Here is a 21,638-nt window from a genome sequence, read left to right on the forward strand (position 1 = left end):
AGATTAAAAACTTATATTTTCAATACAAAACTTACATTTTAATTTTTTTTTTAAATCCTTAACTTGTCGCTTTAGAGCACTAAGTTAGGATGACCATTTATTAAAACATCTTTATCAATTATTGTTACTGAAGTAATTAAGTGAAATCTAATTTAATAAATAAGAATATACATCATCCAATGTTGTATTGTTGTATATTGTCTCATTTGTTCAATTGATTGAGCATTGTCGGCCATTTAGAAAAGAAAAGATGTAACGTCTTATCAGACACAAGAAAAGAAAGAAGTAGCACTACTTTCTAACTTTATTGTTTCAGAAGCGAATGAATTAGCAACACAATTTGCAACGCCTTATCAAACACAGTGAAAAGAAAAGAAAAGAATTAGCACTACTTTCTCACTTTATTGTTTCAGAAGCGAAGCTTGACTCTTCCCCAATACGCTAACAAAATATCTCATTTTTTTTTTTATAATAATATCTCTTTTTTTTGTAGTAACCAAAATATCTTTTCTTTTTGTGGTGGTCGGGGTTTGAACCCCGGACCTTGCATATATTATGCATTGTTCTTGCAAACTGAACTAAGTTCACGTGAACCAAAATATCTCATTTAACAATACTAGCAAAACACCTGCATGGGTCACGTAATATTACGATAATTGTATTTAAAATAATTAGATTAATAATACTGTATAATATTTATAGATATTAAATAAAAGTTATGAGTATTAATATAATGTTTCTATTAAATATTTTATATATATATATATATATATATCTATTAAATATATATATATATATATTAAATAGTTGAATCATGTTCGTTGTGGATTTTATTTATTTATATATGCCAAATATCACTTTTGGTCATTTTAGTTTGACAAAATTCTCAAATTAGTCCTTTAAGTTTCAAAAGTTTCAATTAGGTTCTTTTAATTTGACAAAATTCCCAAGTTAGTCCTTTAAGTTTCAAAATTTTCAAATAGGTCCTTTAAGTTGATAAACTATTTCCTCATTACGCTTGTTGTCAGTCTTCGTTTAACTGATGATGATGTAGTCGTTAAGTTGTTGACTTGGATCAAAATGTTATCTTTAATTTTAAAAGCTCTAGGGTGTCAAAACACACATTTAATGGTCACAAATGATCATTTATAGTGCTAGAAAGGCAGCTATTTACAACAACAAATGTCTTTCTAGCACTATTGAACGACATTTATAGTGCTAGAATGATCATTTGTGACAATCAAACGTGACGTTTTGACACCCTAGAGCTTTTAAAAGGCAGCGTTTTGATCCAAGTCAACAACTTAATGGCTACATCAACATCAGTTAATTATTAACTGACAACAGGGGTAACAGTGAAATAGTTTATCAACTAAAATAATCTATTTGAAACTTTTGAAACTTAAATGATTAACCTGGTAATTCTATTAAACTAAAAGGATCTATTTAAAACTTTTGAAACTTAAAGGATTAACTTGGGAATTCTTTCAAACTAAAAGGACAAAATGTGGTATTTGGCCTATTTATATGTAAGAAAAGTTGTTATGATAAAATTTTGAAAACTCATGACTATTTTCAAAATCAAAATTAATGTAGTCTTTCTATTAAATAATTTTTTATTCTATGCAAAAGATTGTTCAATATTTACACCGCAATTGATGCTGATTTTATGTACTTATATTTGCATAAACAAATTTTTATATACATATATGCGAAAGTCGATATGATAAAATTTTGAAAACCCATTACTATTTACAAAATCAAAATTAATGTAGTATTTCTATTAAATAACTTTTTATTTTATATGCAAAAAATTGTTTAATGTTTGTACCTCACATGTTGTAGATATGTACTTATATGTGCATAAAAAAAAATTCTATATACAAATATGAGAAAATTGATATGATAAAATTTTAGAAACTCATGACTATTTTCAAAATATAAACCTTAATGTAGTTTGTCTATTAAATTAATATTTATTTTATATTTAAAACACTGTTAAATATTTAAATTGCACTCATTAAATATTTTTAATGTACCGATATGTTATAGTCGATATATTAAAATTTTGAAAACTCGTGACTATTTTTAAAATATCAGGATTAATGCAGGGTTTTTATTAATTAAATTTTTATTTTATATGAAAAACATCGGTTAATGTTTGCACCGCTTCCGTTGCAGATTATAAATGTTTATATCTGCAGAAACAAATTTTATATACATATGAGAAAGTAGATATGATAAAATTTTGGAAACTCATGACTATTTTCAAAATATCAACATTAATGCAGTGTTTCTATTAAATTAATTTTTATTTTATATTTTAAACACATTTAAATATTTAAATCGCACCGTTGAGAATTTATTATATGGTTATATATGCAGAAGAAATTTTTTACGTACCGATATCTGATAGTCGATATGATAAAATTTAGAGAACTCGTGACTATTTTCAAAATATCGGCATTAAGTAGATATGGCATTAAGTAGATCATGAGTTTCAATAAAAAAAATGTTGTACTTAGATTTTTATATATCGTAAGTAGATTCTTTAATATATATATATATATATATATATATATATATATATATATATATATATATATATATATATATATATGGAGAACATATCTAGTGAGAATGACTTCTTTATGTGAGAATATGAGAATACAATATCAGCCATTTAGATTAAAATGAAAGGCTTAGATTTAAAGTTCCAAAATAAACATCAGGTGGACCATCGCTTCTTCTTTTCTTCTCCACGTTCCAACACAACTGCCTCTACGTTTCTTCTTCTTCTCACGTTTGAGAAAAGGGCCCAAATATGCAACCGAAGAAATTGTAACAATGGTGCCAAGAAGCTTCTCCACAAATATCCAATTGAAGAAAAGGGATATCTGCCATTCAACTTTCTATATTCACGCTTTCAATTAGAGAGAGAAAGAAATAGAAAATGGGGAAAATGAAGGAACTACATCACATAGATAGAGATGTAAGTAGTGTCTCATATATAGATAAACCATAATTAGAGATAAATCGACAGTGGGGCGCTAGATCCAGTGCAAGCATTGTATTTTTTTCGCTTTTAATTTCTTTCCCAAAAATTATATATGTATTTAATTGTTTTTTATTTCTCCTGTACTTTATTTGATGAAGATGACTTTGTTCTGGAGGAAAAGAGGACTTTGTTCTTAATGTATCGATGGGGGAAATCGATTGTTTTTTTTTCTTCTCAATCATGAAGATGAACAGATAGAAGAGAGGGATGTTTTTCACAAACGTGGAGAAGAAAAGAAGAAGGTGATGGTCCACCTGATGTTTATTTTGGAACTTTAAATCTAAGCCTTTCATTTTAATCTAAATGGCTGATATTGTATTCTCATATTCTCACATAAAGAAGTCATTCTCACTAGATATGTTCTCTATATATATAGAGAACATATCTAGTGAGAATGACTTCTTTATGTGAGAATATGAGAATACAATATCAGCCATTTAGATTAAAATGAAAGGCTTAGATTTAAAGTTCCAAAATAAACATCAGGTGGACCATCACCTTCTTCTTTTCTTCTCCACGTTTGTGAAAAACATCCCTCTCTTCTATCTGTTCATCTTCATGATTGAGAAGAAAAAAAAACAATTGATTTCCCCCATCGATACATTAAGAACAAAGTCCTCTTTTCCTCCAGAACAAAGTCATCTTCATCAAATAAAGTACAGGAGAAATAAAAAACAATTAAATACATATATAATTTTTGGGAAAGAAATTAAAAGCGAAAAAAATACAATGCTTGCACTGGATCTAGCGCCCCACTGTCGATTTATCTCTAATTATGGTTTATCTATATATGAGACACTACTTACATCTCTATCTATGTGATGTAGTTCCTTCATTTTCCCCATTTTCTATTTCTTTCTCTCTCTAATTGAAAGCGTGAATATAGAAAGTTGAATGGCAGATATCCCTTTTCTTCAATTGGATATTTGTGGAGAAGCTTCTTGGCACCATTGTTACAATTTCTTCGGTTGCATATTTGGCCCCTTTTCTCAAACGTGAGAAGAAGAAGAAACGTAGAGGCAGTTGTGTTGGAACGTGGAGAAGAAAAGAAGAAGCGATGGTCCACCTGATGTTTATTTTGGAACTTTAAATCTAAGCCTTTCATTTTAATCTAAATGGCTGATATTGTATTCTCATATTCTCACATAAAGAAGTCATTCTCACTAGATATGTTCTCTATATATATATATATATATATATATATATATATATATATATATATATATATATATATATATTATATATTGCTAGTAGATGTTAGTAGATATGACCATTGTCTGTAATTAAATTTTTGAAAAGCAAATAAATTAGTTTCATAGTTAACTGTAGAAATTGCTTACACCGGTGATGAGCATTATCTGTAATGAATTTTTTTTAAAACAAATAATTTAAATTTCATAAATAGATAATAAAAGATATAGACTATTGATTGATATTGTTGATGATTAGAAAATTGAGTAAATTACACTCTCTTCCCTTAAAAAATGTTTGAATTACACTCCTCTCCCTCTTATGCAAAAGATATTAGAAAATAGGCTAAACTGCAACTTTGGCCCCTTATCTTTCAGAAAGTTGCGATTTTGGCCCCCTAACTATGAAAACTACAATTTTGGTCCCCTATCTTTTAGCCCCTTTGCAATTTTCGTCCTTTTGCTCAATTTTGACTTTGTCAACGGTGATGTGTCACCTCATTAAACGCGCTGGCATGCCACATGTGTATATATTGATTTTTTATTTATTTTAAAAGCCAGGCAGGAATTTGGTTGAATTAAAAAAAAAAGAAAAATGAAAATACAAAGGTTGGCACGTGAGAGCTTTCTCATTTCTTCAACTTCTAGGGTTAACTTTGGGTGTGCAATTTTGGCCCTCTACTTTCAATCAATCTTTGTAAATCAAAATTTCTGCCAAATCCAACTCTTAATCACAACTAAATCGTTACCAAAGTTGATTGTTCTTACCAAAAACAACATACAAATGAAATCCAAACGAAATGAAGTGGTTCGAAAATGGACAGTCGAAGGTGACGAGTTCGGAGAAGACGAGTTCGGAGAAGACGAGTTCAGCGAAGAAAGTAGCAGGGACGGCGAAGAAGGTTACAGAGGTCACAGTAGCAGCTAAGACGAGTTCAACAACAGATGAAGGAAACATGCTTAATGTAGGTGACATCAATATATCAAAGTAAGTGACCTTTTGTCTTTTTTCTTTTGTTTTATACCTGGAAAGCACATTTATGTTGTTTATTACTGAATAAAATAGGGTGGGTGGATGTATTGAACAATGTGTTAAATATGAAACCTAACCCTAAAATGGAAAATGCCAACTGTAGATTCCTTTGTATGTGTAAAATCGTATCAGAAATGTATGTATGTGTAAGCTTTATAAAAAAGTCAGTATGTATAGAGTATAAATATACTATATGTATATTGTATAATTATACTTAATGTATACAGCTGAATACTGTATAATGCAATAGCTGTACTTAATTTATTCTTTCCTTTTAGGGTTGTTGAGGACCACAGTTTAAAGATAAGGTTTCACTACAAGGGTTACTTCATTTGTGACCCTGTTGTCGCTTACAAGAAGGGTGAAATACATGAATATGGGGGTGAGTGGGACATTGATAAGGTCAAATTAATAGATCTGGACAAAGTGATCAGAGAGATTGGGGTGGTAGGAGACTACAAGTTGTGGTATATCTGTCCAGGTTTTGACATAGTTGATGGTCTAAGGTTGTTGAAAACTGATAGGGATGTTGTTAGGTTCATTAATGAGCATAAGAATTCAGTAGGTGTTGAGTTTTATGTTGAAGCCAAAGATGTTGAAATTGAAGATAGCAGGTATGAAAGTGAGGTTGAAGAGGTTCTTGTAGTTGACAAAGGGAAGCAATCAGCTGATGAGTGTGATGATAGTGAGGAGACAGATCCTGATTACATTGGTGATGAGGGAGATGTTCCTGAATGTGAATTAGAAGATGAGGATGGAAGTGTTGATGGTGTATCTGTTGATGATAGTGATTATGATGAAGGGTGGGATTGGACTAATGTTTTGCCTAGCCAAACTTTGAACCCAACTGCTGTTAGTCAGTCAGTTAACCCTAATCAATCTATAGTTGGTGTTGAAGTATCTAGGAACCCTGAAGTGACTGGTGTGGAAGACTTTGAAGATGAGAATGAAGACTCTGATGTGTTAGAAAGTCATGATTCATCTGAAGAGAATGACAGATCTAGAAAGAGGAAAAGGAATAGGTTTAAGTTAGGAAGTAACAATGAACCTGTTGTATTTGAGGTTGGTCAAATATTTGCAAATGGTTTGTTAGTTAAAGATGCTGTGAAGGAGTATGGTCTGCAGAACAAGAAGAATGTCTACCTAGAGAAGAATGAGACAAAAAGAATTATGGTGAAGTGCTCAAAAGGTTGCCCATATTATATTAGATTTAGTAGGGTTCCTCCTCAAACTCATTATGTTATTTCTACTTTGAAGCCTGATCATAGTTGCCATCCAACTGGTAAGATTAGAGTGTTAACCACAAAATTGTTGGCAAAAAAATTAGTTCCTATACTCAAGCATACACCTTCTATGACCCTTAAGGCTCTGAAAGAAGAGTGCAAGAGTAGGTGGAATGTGGTGATGAGTTCTTATCAGGTATACAGAGCAAAAATCAGTGCTTTGGAAACCATTCATGGTGCTAGTGATGAACAATATGGTCATCTAAGAAACTATGCTGAGGAGTTGCTCAGAAGTAATCCTGGAAGCAGTGTTAAGATTCAATGTAAGCCTGGTCTAGGGGGAATGTTTTTTCAGAGAATGTATGTTTGTTTCAATGCTTGTAAGATGGCTTTTGTGAGTAGCTGTAGGCCGTTGATAGGACTTGATGGTTGTTTTCTGAAAGGGAGGTATGGTGGACATTTGTTATCAGCTATTGGTAAAGATGCTAACAATCAAATGATCCCCATAGCTTTTGCTGTTGTGGAAGCTGAAACAAAAGACTCATGGGATTGGTTTATGGATCTGCTGCTATCAGATTTGAATGGAATAGAATTTAAGAGATGGTCTTTCATATCAGACCAACAAAAGGTAATATTTAATTCAATAAATTTTATTTTTCATATTTAATTCATTTAATTTGAATTTTACAATAGTTTTCTGTTGAAGTTTTATTTACATTGCTTAATTGTATATTGTAATTGATTTTTTTTAAGGGATTGGTGAATACCATAGCTGCTATTGGTGAACATGTTGAGCACAGATTATGTGTCAGACATTTGTATGGAAACTGGAGGAAAAGGCATGCTGGGGAGCAGTTGAAAGAAGCTTTATGGAGAGCAGCCAGGGCCAATACAATGACTGAGTTCAAGGGAGCCATGGATCATCTGAAAATGTTAAGTGTACCAGCTTGGGAGGAAATGATGCAGTATGCACCAGGTATGTGGTCTAGGGCAGGATATAGTACTCACACAAATTGTGATTTGCAAGTCAATAATATGTGCGAGGCATTTAACTCTGCAATAATTGATCTAAGGGATTTACCAATTATTTCACTTGTTGAGGGGTTGAAGTTTTATATAACAAATAGGATAGTTAAGTTAAGGGACTACATGTTAAGGTTTCAAGGGGACATCTGTCCAATGATAAGGAAGATTGTGGAAAAATCTAAAAAGGATGCTAATGGTTGGACCCCAATTTGGTGTGGTGATAGAGACTCCTCTAGGTTTTCAGTTACTGATGGAACTGACACATATGTTGTCAATCTCCAAGACAGAACATGTGCATGCAGAAAATGGGATTTAAGTGGTATCCCATGTGCTCATGCAGTTGCTTGTATCTATTACAATGAAGCTAATCCTGATGATTATGTGGCACACTGGTATAGGTGAGTGAATATTAACTTGTTATTTATTTTGTAGTGTTAAAATTAGTTTATATGATAGCTGATTGCTCTGTTTGTATAAAAATCTGTTTGTATAAATATGATAGGAAACAAACATTTTTGGAGACCTATGACCATTTGATCCTTCCTTCAAATGGCCCAAGACTATGGCCAGAAGTTGCTACAGAACCAATACTCCCACCTCCTGCCAGAAGGGCGCCTGGGAGGCCTAAAAAGGTTAGAAGGAAAGAGAATGATGAGCCCAAATCAGGAAGCAAGAAAGGCAAGAGAAACCAGGAAACTGTTAGATGCAGAAGGTGTAAAGAGCTTGGACATAATGCCAGGACATGTGGTGGAAAGACAGGTGCTGACAGAAGTATTGCACCTGGAGGGAACAAGGTAATGTTTTAAATATCTTCCTTATATCAACTGTAATTTCCTTCATAAAATATTAATAATTACGTATTTAACATTTGTAGGATAACACTGCTGCACAATCTTCACAACACAATACTTCTGCACAAGCTGGTGCTGCAGCTTCTGGTGCACCTGCACCTGCACAAGCTGCTGCTGCAGCTTCTGGTGCTGCAAGAGGAAAAAAACCAATGAAGAAAAAGTCTAAGACTGATGCTGGTACAACTGCTGCTTCATTTGGCACAACTTCTTTGCCAACTAAAACACCTGCTGCCAACATTTCTGTGCCTGCTAAAACTACAGCTACCAACACTTCTGGACTTGCTAAAGGTCCTGTCAACAACAATTCTGCCCCTGCTGTATCAAATGCTACAACAAACACTTCTGGAACAATGAGAGGTGGCAACCATGTTGTTGGTGAGGTAGCTTTGTTTGTGCCAAGAAAAAGTAGAACCACAGGGGTGAATAGGTCACTTGAAGAGGTTGGAAATGTTGGGACTCAACAGTCGGCGAATAAGAGTTAGGCTATGATAGGAGAATGATTAGTCTATTGTTTTGGTGATGAAACTTATTGATATTTTGGTTATGTAATGTAATGTCAAGTACTCTTTAGCCTTGATTATTTTTTTGCTTAAGTTGTGTTTAAGAAGTTGTGTTTAAGTACTCTAAAGTACACATAATTAGCTTTTGGAAATGTACTCTGAATTTAAGTACTCTAAAGAGTATCTTTTGTGTTTAAGTACTGATAATGTTAAGTACTGTAATGATATAAGTAATTTGCTATCTAAATGTCAAGTACTCTTCTTAAGCCTTGGTTATATCCTTTCTTAATGCATAAGTTTACATCATAGCAAATTTATATTACATTAACATTAACCATTATCAGTTGGTGTTCCATAAACATCAGTTTTCATTGAAAACATCAAACTCAATTCATTTCATTTCTTCCATCATAAGAACATTTCATCAGTTTACATTACATAAAAGAAATCATTTCATAGGTTTACATTACATACAAGCAATCCTACATAACTTATCCAAACTTAATGAAAATCACCAACAAACTTGCAAACAACAGTATTCCTAAAGTTACAATGATCAACATAAGCTTTCTCTCTTTATTCTTCAATGCATCATTCTTCTTTAACAGGCCTCTAATTACTTTCTTCTGCCTTTCAGGAACTTCTGGATCGAACCATCGGAAAAAACTACATTTTCTTCTCTGCCAGTACCTTCCACATCCATGAAACCTCCTACCTGGATTTTCATCTGTCCAGGATGTTACTAGAGGGGAGTCGACGCCACAGTAACATGCCAACTTTGTTTTCCCCATCCATGATGAACCACTCACGGTTGAAGATGAAGATTGCCCAACCATTTTCTGTGTCTGCAAATCGAACAGGAAGATGACACAACAGTATGAAGAACGAAAAATGGAAGGATGAGAGGAAGAAGACAAAACTCTCACAATAGAAGCAAGAACGATGGAGCAGGATGGAATAAGAAGAAGAACAATTCTGTGATAATGGATGAATGAAGGGAAGAATAAGAAGAACAATGGAGATTGGGGTCAGATTTGGGGCTTTTTAAACCCTAAATCATGACCGTTATACCTCTCTCACGTGCCAACCTTTGTATTTTCATTTTTCTTTTTTTTTTAATTCAACCAAATTCCTGCCTGGCTTTTAAAATAAATAAAAAATCAATATATACACATGTGGCATGCCAGCGCGTTTAATGAGGTGACACATCAGCGTTGACAAAGTCAAAATTGAGCAAAAGGACGAAAATTGCAAAGGGGCTAAAAGATAGGGGACCAAAATTGTAGTTTTCATAGTTAGGGGGCCAAAATCGCAACTTTTTGAAAGATAAGGGGCCAAAGTTGCAGTTTAGCCTAGAAAATATTTCACTCCCCGCCCCTGAAAGAAGCTTGAATTACATTCCTCATCCCTCTTTTGATAAAATCTACAATTTCTTCCCTTAATAAGTTTTTTTTTTATTTCTAGTAATTTATCAACAAAAAAAAAAATCAAACACACTCCGAAGAAAAATAATATCGTGGGCCCACTTTAATATATTCAAAATTCATATTTTTCTCTATTTTTTATTTGCAATTTCATTAACATCTAGTTTTTTTTTGTTCAATAGCCTACTGGCTAGATCACACACTTTATAAAGTGTGGAGAAGTGGGGAATCCAGGATTCGAATCCCGGTCGCTAAAAATATTGTCCTTAAGTGGAAAGATTTAGAGGTTTGAAAATAGTCCCATAAGTTGTAAGTGATTTGTGCCAAGAGCGCGTTACAAATCACGACTTGGTTTGAAAATAGTCCCATAAGTTGTAAGTGAAGCATATAACATATATGGTGGAAGAGGATTCACCAAGAAGCCATCACTCTATATGGTGACTGATGACTTGGTTGTCACACCAGGTTCGTCTACCTCTGCTATTTCCGTTCTCACTAAATTGAGAATTCCTCTATCTGACGTAGTGGAGTGTTCAATAGGCATTGGAAAAATGAGGTAAAATGATTATCAATCTAAGTTTATGTTAATTTCTTGTTTCAATTTTTATAAACTGAATGTTTCTTTTGTGAGTAGTTTGTTACCGTTGATTTTTCTGTGGCGCTGCAGTGTCTCAGCATTGTGAAAGCTTCTTTGACCTCATCATGTGCTCTGACCATTGGCTTAGGTTCATACCTTACAAAATCTACGTGAACATCTCAAATAAATTCAGAACGGAATGTGATCCTCTACAACAAAACTTCTACCCTTGTTGCAGTTATGATTTAAGATCCAAAATCGTGTTGTCTACCTTAATGGTCTATATCCTGATTCTGAATGTCTCATATGTAATATTAAGTAACGTTTATTAGTAGTAAGTGTACGGATTGATTGGACTGCTCCGCCTTATGCTAGAGATATATTTAATCATGTTTAGTAATTACTGGATTACTATCAAAGCATTCAGCTAATTTAGTATTTGAATTACTGGTTTACTAATGTACTATATATTTACAATATGTGAAATCAGAAGTTTGATATCACTTAATAGTTTTAGATCCAATAACAGCTATGTATGGTCATCAACTTAGTAGTTGATGATTTAAATGTTAATTAGGAATTTTTCTCAGTTATGGTTGCTAAGTTGTCATTTCATGGCATGGATACCCTAGATAACCATAGTAAAAGCATGATTAGTTAGCCAATCAATGTATGCTGTTTTTCCTACAAGTGTCGATAACCTGTACTTATTGATTTGAGGTCATTAAATTCCGGGTATGCTTTATTGAGGTGAAATTACCACCTTCGTCGTACTTCTGACCAACTATTTTCAATCACAAGGTTGGTCTCCCTAATACTCAATTCATTTCAAAATGTATTGCTTGAGGTAACATTTAAATCAAACTTGTGGTATGATTTGATCTTCCACTTTCACCTCTATGCTAGAAATGCTATTCCTTTTGCTAAAATTGCATTCCATAATTCATATGCTTCTAAGGCTTGTCTACAATTCTCTAACACTGCACAACTAACATGGATCTATGTATTAGATCCATGCAATAGAGATTTGACTGAAGTGTACGTTTGCTATAGGCTGCTTGAAATAACCTTCTCCTTTTATTCGGACTTGAGAACATTATGCATAACAAGGCAAACATAGGTATGAATAAAATAACCAGCATTGTTTAAAAAAAAAGGTAAAGTTTCACAATTGCATCCAATTCTGTCATGTTGTTTCAAATAACATCCTCAGACAATACTATAAAATGGTTACTTTATTTGATTTTTTTTTTCATTTATGGATTGTTGCCTTGATTTATTCTACTATTTTGGTGGTACTTCTGGTCCTAGCTTTCCAACAGCTTCTTTGATCTCATCATCTGCTTTGACTAACGGTCTTGGTCTGTTCCTTAGAGTTAGAACCAAGAACAGTGAGAGCATCGCAATCTAGTACTCATGTTATAGTCTAAAAACATTAATTCATCCTGCATGTGTTGACTGTATATTGTATGCTCATTATCAATGCTGCTTATGTAATGTTTTGCTTGCCCCTTATCAATGATATATCAATTTGTTTTTTGATTGATAAATGTATTTTGTTAGTATATGTTAGTTGTGAGAGTTTAAAATCAGAGACATCCTTCTATAATTTATGATTAGATAACCTCTGTACTCGTTCTGATTTGCAGCCATAAAACTACAGTACCTCAAGCATTTCATTCACACATTTAAACTATGAGTGAACCTTTTATATAGTTGTTATTAAATTAAAATGAGGGTTATCTAAATTATGAATTACTGATTAATCTCAACAATAAGGTTTCTGCTTAGAAAATTCGAATTAAAAAAAAAACATATTGATATCACCACACTGTTCCCTTAAATGAAACTAAAACATAATTCAAACAATAAAAGTTTGCAAGGTTGCTCTACAACATGCTTTATCAAAGTAATTATCACCCCTATAGGTTAAATCAAGCTTCAATTTCTTCCTTATTCTATTTCTGTCAAAGGAGTATATGAAAATCACTTCACAGTTGTTAACTCTATACCACTCTATGTTTGTTTTATACCTACCATTCTCACATCTTTCACTGAATTTCTCAATCTCAGATCATTGAAAGATCACAATTCATTACTTAATTAAATAAGTAATTCTTACGAGCTCGATGATAATACTTGAAAACATAATCATTAAGCATTAATATGAAATAAAAACACAGCCGGATTTCAGAATACTTAACTAAAAACAAAACAAAAAATTGGATCAAACTTTGTCCAAAAAGTCATCAATTACTAAAAAATATAGAACTCCATTATGCAGCATCCGGAGCTTTTAATTTGTTTATGTTCTTTCAAGCTTTGCTCTTTTGTGGCTAGACTGAGACCTTTTTTCATTCATGAATTGCGCCATAATGCAAAGGTTGAGGCCGTTTGTCAAAGCCGAAGTTGTCGTCAATGAAGCTTTCAATATGCTGAGACCCTGCATCATCACAAACAAATACTGTTTTAGGGAATCGTATACAAGTAATATTAAGATGTAACTATGAAGTAAGTGTTTCCAAACTCCAAAGTGAAGTTTAACACAGTGCCTTACCTCCTTCCGACCAATCCTGATGACCCTTTCTTCCACGTCATTAAGGGGGACCTTCATTCTTTCTAAATATGAAACAATGGAAATAGATGACATTGGTGTCACAACCAAGTCGTCTGCCACCATGAATGTTACTGGACCTCTAGTAAATCCTCCTGAAATAGGGGATTTAGGATCAACATATTTATAATAGATAGGATTACCAAGGTAGTTATGTAACGGTAATATCTGGTTCCTAATTCCATACTGCCGGGAAAGAGGAGGTCTGGTTAGTTTATCTTTGACTTCTTCTGACAATAAACATCTATCCGGACTCAACCAAGTCATGTACTTATATAAATTATCAATGCAGCTTAAAAAAGAGAACCCTTGAAGCACATGTAACACTGCCCCCAAGGGAATGGTGAGAAAACTAAAGACAAAGTCAGCAAAATCTTCCTTTGCTTCAACAAACAAAATCTGTGCAGTTGATTTTCTTCTTAATACTTTCACAACCATTTCATCAGAAGGATTGTCTACATCTCCAATCCAAAACTCCCATAGATTTCTTGGGTCTAAATTAACAACAGATTGCTCCCTTTTAAAGATAAAGTCAGTCAAAGGGGTCTTTGATATCAAAATCAACTTGAGAATATCTACTACCTATTCATACCAAGATTTGATGACAGAGATTAGAGAATTAATGACAGAAAACAAAATAGTTACTATAAACAGAAAAGATGACATATAAACATAGAAAACATGCCTCTTTCTTGCTGATATTAACGGTTTGTATATCAATAGCATCAATGTCTTTGATTCCATACTTCTGAACGAGATATAAACTTGTTCCATCAACATTCGGCATCACATTAAAATCGTCAGAAACAATAAAAGTCAAATTTTCCTTAACAAAGCCATTTTGTATACTCAAATTTAGGGGAACTTCTCGGTTCAATGGCTTTCGACAAATACATGTTTGATTTCTGTAGAAACTCACACAGCACTTATTTTCAACTTTGCAATTCTGGTTCTCACAGAAGAAGTTTGACTTCAAGGGTTCGGTGTCATCAATGTTCAGTTTCATATTTTGGATATAATAAGCCCCCGAGTTTCTTGGCTTGAGTAGCATTTCTTTGCATGTCTGTGACCATATATATTGTTGGTCAAGATCTGAAACACTTTGATAGAGTGAGCTAATGCTGCTAAATTTTACTGCTTCCATATTTGACTCCTTAGCCACGAGTCGTGCAATAGTACCTAAAGGCAATGTTAAGAAGCTGAAGAGAACATCAACAAAATCCTTCCCAGCCTCTACATAAACAACTTTCTTCCTTTCTTTGTCCACCATAACTCTCAAACTAATCCGTTCATGGGATGTATTTGCAACCGTGGTACGTGGGAACCGCTCTGACTCACATAGAGATTAGACTATTAACAATACAAATACAAAATAGATAACGAGTGAATGGGAACAACAATGGAAACTAGGGTTTACCAATAGCTTATCAAAATAAGGGGTTACAAATTACAATAGAAAATGCGTAATGCTAATTCTCACGAAAAGTAATATAAAGAACTTTTTTTTTTTTTTCTTTCAATACAACTATCAATGCTCTCCGCCAAAATAAATCCAATGAGGAAAACCCTTCGTGAAGATATGTTTCGCGATCTACGAAGCACGGACACTCGTCGAATAAGGCGTGTCCCTGTGTCAGGTCAGACACGTGTTGTCTCATACCGTCACATATAATTACACTGAATTATGTGATTTTCTAAAAAATTTAGTTGTGTCGACGTGTCAGTGTCGTGTCCGTGCCCCGTACTAGATGGTTCAAAACATAGGTTCTCTTTATTTTAATCAATCGACGGTACTAGATGGTTTCGGAAAACATTATCAATCAAATACATCAGGTAAGCAAGAGTCAGGATCCGTTGACACCAGGTGTCAACGGATTCGTTGACACCAAATCATAGCCGTCTAAATTTTTTAATCAAGCGGCTAACATTTATCTACATGATAATTTTGGTGGACTCTCCTTGCACTTAGGTGTTTTAGGTTTTTTTCTTTTATCCTTGTTACTGATAAATGTCCAGTTTTGCCTCCCGATTCGGTGGCCGTTCAAAACAACAATCTTTTAACTTCAATCATAGTAAAACCTTACACAAATTAATATCTTCTCTTTTCCCCTTTTTGTAATTGATTTGCATTCTAACATTAAGATCAAAATGGGAATCGATTAGTATGAGGTAAACAATTGCTAAAGGTGGAAAAGCAATTATGTTGTGGAGGAACGCTCTAGACATCAACACATTAAAACTCATAGCCTTTCTTTGGCAAATCCATGGTGATCGTCGAAATATTTAAGTTCACGACAATAAAAAGTCTTTGTTCATGTGCTTGTGTGCACTATCAATCTATCATGTTATTTTTATTTATTATATGTACAAAGATCTCTGTTCCCATGAACAAAAACCCAATACAAACAAGACATTGAGGACGTTGTTCAGGCAAATTGAGGAGAAGAAATGAGTGTGCTTCGGAGTAAAGAGAGACTCACCAAATTAATTAAACAAACAATTAAGGACATTTAGATTAAACTAAATAGATGGTTGTGATTTGATGTCAACGAATCCGTTGATACCTGGTGTCAACGGATCCTGTCTCGGTAAACAATCACGAGGCATTTTTATTAATCAAATAAACTAATGAACAGACCGGTGGAATTATCACAGTAAACCACAAGCTCATAGATAGATACATAATAGTAATACGACACACAATATAAAACAGCAGTATAAATTGTACCTTCTTTAGAGTGTAATAGTTCATGACTCATCTCTATGATGTTTTACCTCTATTGACTGTATTTTTGACCTAATTTAAAGGTCATATATATATGCACCATAAGAGAAAGATACTGTTAACGGGCTAATCAAAAGAGTGGCCCAATACATCCCGGGTCATTCTCAAATATAGCTCAATTAAATCATATTTTCCTTGTCTGTGAGCTTATCAGTCGTTAACATTGCATTTCCAATCAAGAAATCCTACTTATTCTTCTTAAAAAAATCCTACTTATTCATCTTAATTCTTAAAAATATGTATTTCTTTATTTTTTTAGTGTTGTCCTGGGTTCGAATCCAAATCTTGCATATATTATAGATTGTCCTTATCAACTGAGCTAAGCTCACAGGACTATATTTTTTTCTAACTACCATACTACTTGACCAATTTTTTTTTTTATACAATCCATTAAATAATTATTTATAGTTTAAATAATTGCATTTAGATGAAATAATTGATTAATTATATTTCTCAACCTAGAAGAAGACACGGCGGCACTGCCAAGACAAACTAATACATTTACTAGGAAATCCAATACCTTACAATTAGGGGTGGGACCGATCTAGGCATTGCAAGGTTTAAACATGGCTTGTCAAAAATTTTAGGCCTAAACATCTCCTGTAGCTTGTCATATGCTTATTTTTTTTAGTTTGAACCTGGTATTTTGAATGTCTGATATGGTCTGCTATCATGTTTAAATGTCTATTTCATATAAACATATTTGAATAACGAACAACAAGACAAGTGAGATTAAACTCTCCTTCATTAATACGTGTAAGTATGCAAAAGTTAACGTAGACTAATAAGACTTACCGAAAATGTTAACAAATTTCTAATTTGATTCAAAGGACAAATTATAATATACTAATATTAGTAATAAATAATCCTCTGAAAAAGTATAAGTAGTAAATAATAATAGTCACCCCAATGAAGGTTAGTAGCAGGCCTTCAAAGGCTTCTCTTGGTAAATCTGAACGAGTTTCATTGTCAGCAAGGTCTGATTCATCGGCAACTAATGAAGAATGGAAAAATTGGGTTGCTTTGCATGTTAATAAGAAGGTGGTGGATGATGATGTTAGGGAGGTTGGGAAGGTTATTGATGTTCTTAGTAAGAATAAGTTTCAAGTATTGTCTAGGGGCAACAATGGTGGGTGGGAAGGAGGGAGATGTGTTGGAGGTGGAGAAGGGGTGAGGGGAAAGGCAAGCAAGGAGGGTTCTAGTGTTTAGGTGGGTTTGTGGGAGTGTGATTGGGGGTTGGGTGGTGGTCATGATGATTGTTTCTTATAATTTGCGAGCACTTGGGGGTTGGGAGAAGAGAAGGGACGTCCAGAGGTTGGTGAGAGAGATGTGTCCGACATTGATGTGTATCCAAGGGACGAAGTTGGAGGTTGTGGATGAGTTTGTCTGTCGATTTTTGTGGGGTTCAACCTTTGTTGGTTTTTCTTATAGGCCTTCAGTAGGTGCGGGGGTATTTTCACATCATGGGATTTCCTTGAGGTTGATGTTTGGATGACTATGAAGTTTTCTATTGCAAATGTTTATGCTTTTTGTGATAGTGTGGGTCAGAAAGTGTTATGGGGTGTGATGGTTGATTCGATTAATAATGATCATGAGGATGTTTGGTGTATTTTGGATGACTTTAATGTTATCTGTTCCATTAAGGAGCGACGAAGTAGAACGATAGGTGATCGTTATGAAGATTTATCTTAGTTTAATCAGTTCATTGATGGCAACTTCTTGATTGACTTACCTTTATGTGGTCGGAATTTTACTTGGTATCATGGAGGATGGAATGTCTATGAGCATGTTAGGTCGTTTTTTATTATATGAATCTTGGTTTTCTTGTTGGTCGAATTGTATACAAGCTTCTCTTCTTAGATGGCTATCTGATCATTGTCCGATTCTTTTAACGATTAATGAATATATTTGGGGTCCTAGGCCACAACGGTTGCTGAAATATTGGACTGATTTACCAGGTTATAAGGAGTTTATTAAGGAGAAATAGTTTTCTTTTCAGGTTCATGGGTGGACCGGGTTTGTATTGAAAGAAAAATTTAAATTGTTGAAGGGTTGTTTGAAGGAATGGCACCACAATCATACTCAAAATTTAGATAGTAAAACTCAGGGTGATAAAGATCGTATGTCCTTTTTGGATGTTAAAGGGGAGGTTCAAGGTTTAGAGTAAGAGGAGGTGGATGAGTTTGATATTCTATCAGCATGTTTTGTCACATTATCTAAATTACATGCTAGTATTAAGTGGCAAAAATCTAGAAATTATTGGTTGAAAGAGGGTGATGTGAATTCTAAAAAATTTCATGGAGTGATGTCTTCTCGGAGAAGCTCAAATGTCATTATTTCTATTGATGTCAATGGAGTTCAAATAAAGGGTATGGAAGGTGTGAAAAGTGTTATTTTTTGAATATTTTCAAAATTACTTTAAAAAAAGGGCGGATGCTGGATCTAGGTTAGGGGGCATGGCGTCTATATATGTCCATTAGTGCTGAGGAAGGTGTTGATCTTACTAAGCCGCTTTTTTGTTAGAAGAGATAAAGGAGGAGGTATGGGATTGTAACGTTTCAAGGGACCTGGACCAGATGAGATTAATATGGGATTCATCACAAATTTTTGGGATATGCTGAAGGTAGATTTGTTGGATTTTTTTTTTGTTGCTAAATTTCACCGTAATGGTAAGTTGACCAAATGCAGCAGTAGTACTTTTATAGCATTAATTCCTAAAGTTGAGAGTCCATAGAGGTTAGCTGATTTTCGTCCAATATTCTTTGTTTGTAGTTTTTATAAGATTTTGTTGAAGGTGTTGTCGAATAAGTTCAGAGTGCTGGTCGGTAATGTGGCATCGGAGTCTAAATCTAATTTTGTTAAAGATCGACAAATATTTGATGGTATTCTTATAGCCAATGAATCGGTGGTGATGCTCGTAGGTCGAAGAAAAATTTACTTATATTTAAGGTTGATTTTGAGAAAGCTTATGATTCATTTGATTGGATGTATTTGGGAGATGTTATGGTTAAAATGAATTTTCCTCCGCTTTGGTGTAAGTGGATTTTAGAATGTATCACAACATCAACGGGGTTGGTGCTTGTGAATGGGAGTCCAACTGTTTTTATTTTGAAAAGAGGTATTCGTCAAGGAGACCCTCTTTGCGACCAATGGCTATATATTTAGCATAGCTGGAGGAGTTGTTTCATGGAAATCAAGGAAACAAACCATTCTAGCTCAGTCCACACTAGAATATGAGATGATAGCTAGTGAAGAAGGAAGTTGGCTAAGATGTTTGCTAGTTAAGATCCCTTTATGAGAAAAACCATTGTCGGTTGTGTTAATTCATTGCGATAGTACCGCGACTATTGCAAAGATTAAGAATCGTTATTACAATGGTAGGAGACGATAGCTAAGGATAAAACACAACACGATTAGAGAATTTCTCTCTAATGGAGCAGTTGGAGTAGATATTGCACGTATTGATGAAAACTTGGTTGATCCTTTGACGAAAGGACTAACAAAAGAGGAAGTCCAAAATACATCCAATAGGGTGAGACTAATATGCCTATCGCTCACTAAGTGATGGTAACCCGATTTACATGACTGGAGATCCCAAGATGTAGGTTCAATGGGTAATAACAAGTCATGAGGTGAAAGAACATGTTATGATAAGACTAGGGAAGCATGATCCTGCAACGATAGAAGGATGCGATAATAGAAACTCTGAATGAGATTTATACTCTATGTTGAGTGGGGTACATAGTTACATAAGTACTCTTGATAGACTCACCTATATGGATGTGGAACCGAGGTCGTTTCCTATGGAATTTTGAGGAAGAATTCCCAGAGAGTTCGTTAAATCTGGGATAGACGTGCATTGCCATAAACACAAGGGCTTTTAGAATACACCTTAGGAAAAAGTTTGTGTGTGAGTTCTATGTATGAGATAAAGTTCAAAGTTTAGACCAACTCTTGCCAAATTAGAATAGTATCCGCTATGCAAAAGTTCAAGTTGTAGGCGACACCTTTGTTTACTAACAACCTTATAGAGATGTCTTTGACGTTAATTGACGAAACTAATTTTTAAATTCAAGTGGGCGATTCTTAGAACACTAGTTGAATTTGTGTAGAAGTCAGAAAAATAAACACAAGTCCCATGGGAAAGTGCTAGTGTTGGTATGAATTGAAAAAATATCCCACGGAAGAATAAACACTAGTCCCATGGGAAAGTTGTAACGCCCTCCTTGTTATTTAATTATTTTTCTTGAGATAGAATCGAATTATATGATTTATTTAATTATGTGATATGCTGATATTTTATTGAGTGGCTTTATTTTATTATTTATTAGAATATAATTAGTGGAAGAATATATTTAGTGGAAGAATATATTTAGTGGAGAAATATAATTATTAGAATAAGTAGATTTGGGGGATGAAATAGAAAGAAGAGAGTTATTGGGCCTAATCAGATTTAAGAAGAGTAATTAGTAATATAAATAGAGGAGAGATTAGGTTGAAAGATTAATATATGCAAAAACAAGGATTTGGAGAAAACAAGGTTTAGAGAGAAGAGAAGAGAAGAGTCAGAGAAGGAGAACTCTGTAGACCTTGCTGCTAATCAATCTAAGGTAAGGGTGAGACTAACATTCAGTAATTTTAAGTCTGTAATTCTGAATTTGCATCTAACATGTTGTAGGAATAGTTTGTAAGAGTTTGAGAATTAGGGTTAAAGTGAGGAATTGTTGATTAGATGATGGAAACCCGTCGAATTGATGTAGGAAAACAGTGTTCAGACCTTAGAACTTTCAAAGTACAATGATTAGAACCAGTTTTGGGGTTTGGGTTGATGAAAATTGAGATTTTGAGAAAAAGCGATTTTAAGTGTTTTTGGGAAATAAGTGATTCTGGGATAAGCTGTTTTGGACATTTGAAAATATGATTTTTTTTTCAGTAAAATATGATAGGATTTGTCGAATAGAACGCATAGGCGAAAACAGAATTGGAATCGGGGTAACGATTAGGTTTTTACGGACGAAACGGTAAAACTGGGAAAATACCAGGACTGCACAGAGCTGCAGCGCAGGTCACTGGCTACTGCCTGCCCACGCCTGGGAACAGCTTGCCAGAGCCTGAGCGCAGCAAGGCATCCCCTCATGGGTGACTGCTTTGTTGTGCCTTCGTTTGGGTGCTGTCAGGACTTCGATTTTTGCGTTCTTGTGTCTTTTCACACATTTTTGTTTTGAATTGACCTTAGGTGTAAACATGAAAGTTTTAGATAATTTTGTTAGCTTTCTAATGGTCTTGGTTTGGCTCAAAAATGATTTTTAGATTTTGTGTTATGATGAAAATACTCCAAGTGGGTCTTAGTAAAACTT

The 21,638-nt window shown here is 33.9% G+C and overlaps 3 protein-coding genes and 1 long non-coding RNA gene across 4 annotated transcripts; 2 read left to right on the forward strand and 2 right to left on the reverse strand.

The window, feature by feature from the left end:
* Nucleotides 1-4,580: 4,580 nt before the first annotated feature.
* Nucleotides 4,581-9,147, forward strand: LOC146907831 (uncharacterized). Its single transcript, XM_085723792.1, has 5 exons — nucleotides 4,581-5,236; nucleotides 5,560-7,132; nucleotides 7,258-7,928; nucleotides 8,033-8,324; nucleotides 8,405-9,147. Exons 1-5 carry the CDS (start codon nucleotides 5,049-5,051, stop codon nucleotides 8,861-8,863), a joined length of 3,183 nt encoding a protein of 1,060 aa, XP_085579918.1. The 5' UTR covers nucleotides 4,581-5,048; the 3' UTR covers nucleotides 8,864-9,147.
* Nucleotides 9,148-9,372: 225 nt separating this feature from the next.
* LOC146907832 (uncharacterized) lies at nucleotides 9,373-9,717 on the reverse strand. The gene has a single exon (XM_085729170.1). The coding sequence runs from the start codon at nucleotides 9,715-9,717 to the stop codon at nucleotides 9,373-9,375; it is 345 nt and encodes a 114-aa protein (XP_085585296.1).
* An 884-nt stretch (nucleotides 9,718-10,601) lies between these two features.
* Nucleotides 10,602-11,385, forward strand: LOC146907833 (uncharacterized). Its single transcript, XR_015018879.1, has 2 exons — nucleotides 10,602-10,861; nucleotides 10,973-11,385. It is a non-coding gene; the product is annotated as an uncharacterized LOC146907833 (long non-coding RNA).
* Nucleotides 11,386-13,066: 1,681 nt separating this feature from the next.
* On the reverse strand, nucleotides 13,067-15,740 carry LOC146907834 (uncharacterized). The gene is made up of 4 exons (XM_085729171.1): nucleotides 15,576-15,740; nucleotides 14,182-14,829; nucleotides 13,440-14,078; nucleotides 13,067-13,325 (listed from the first exon to the last, which is right to left on the reverse strand). The coding sequence occupies exons 1-4, from the start codon at nucleotides 15,738-15,740 to the stop codon at nucleotides 13,188-13,190; spliced, it is 1,590 nt and encodes a 529-aa protein (XP_085585297.1). The 3' UTR covers nucleotides 13,067-13,187.
* Nucleotides 15,741-21,638: the final 5,898 nt, after the last annotated feature.

Source organism: Medicago sativa, chromosome 7 (genome assembly GCF_051527215.1).
Source record: "Medicago sativa cultivar Bolivia chromosome 7, Bolivia_mono, whole genome shotgun sequence".
NCBI lineage: Eukaryota > Viridiplantae > Streptophyta > Magnoliopsida > Fabales > Fabaceae > Medicago > Medicago sativa.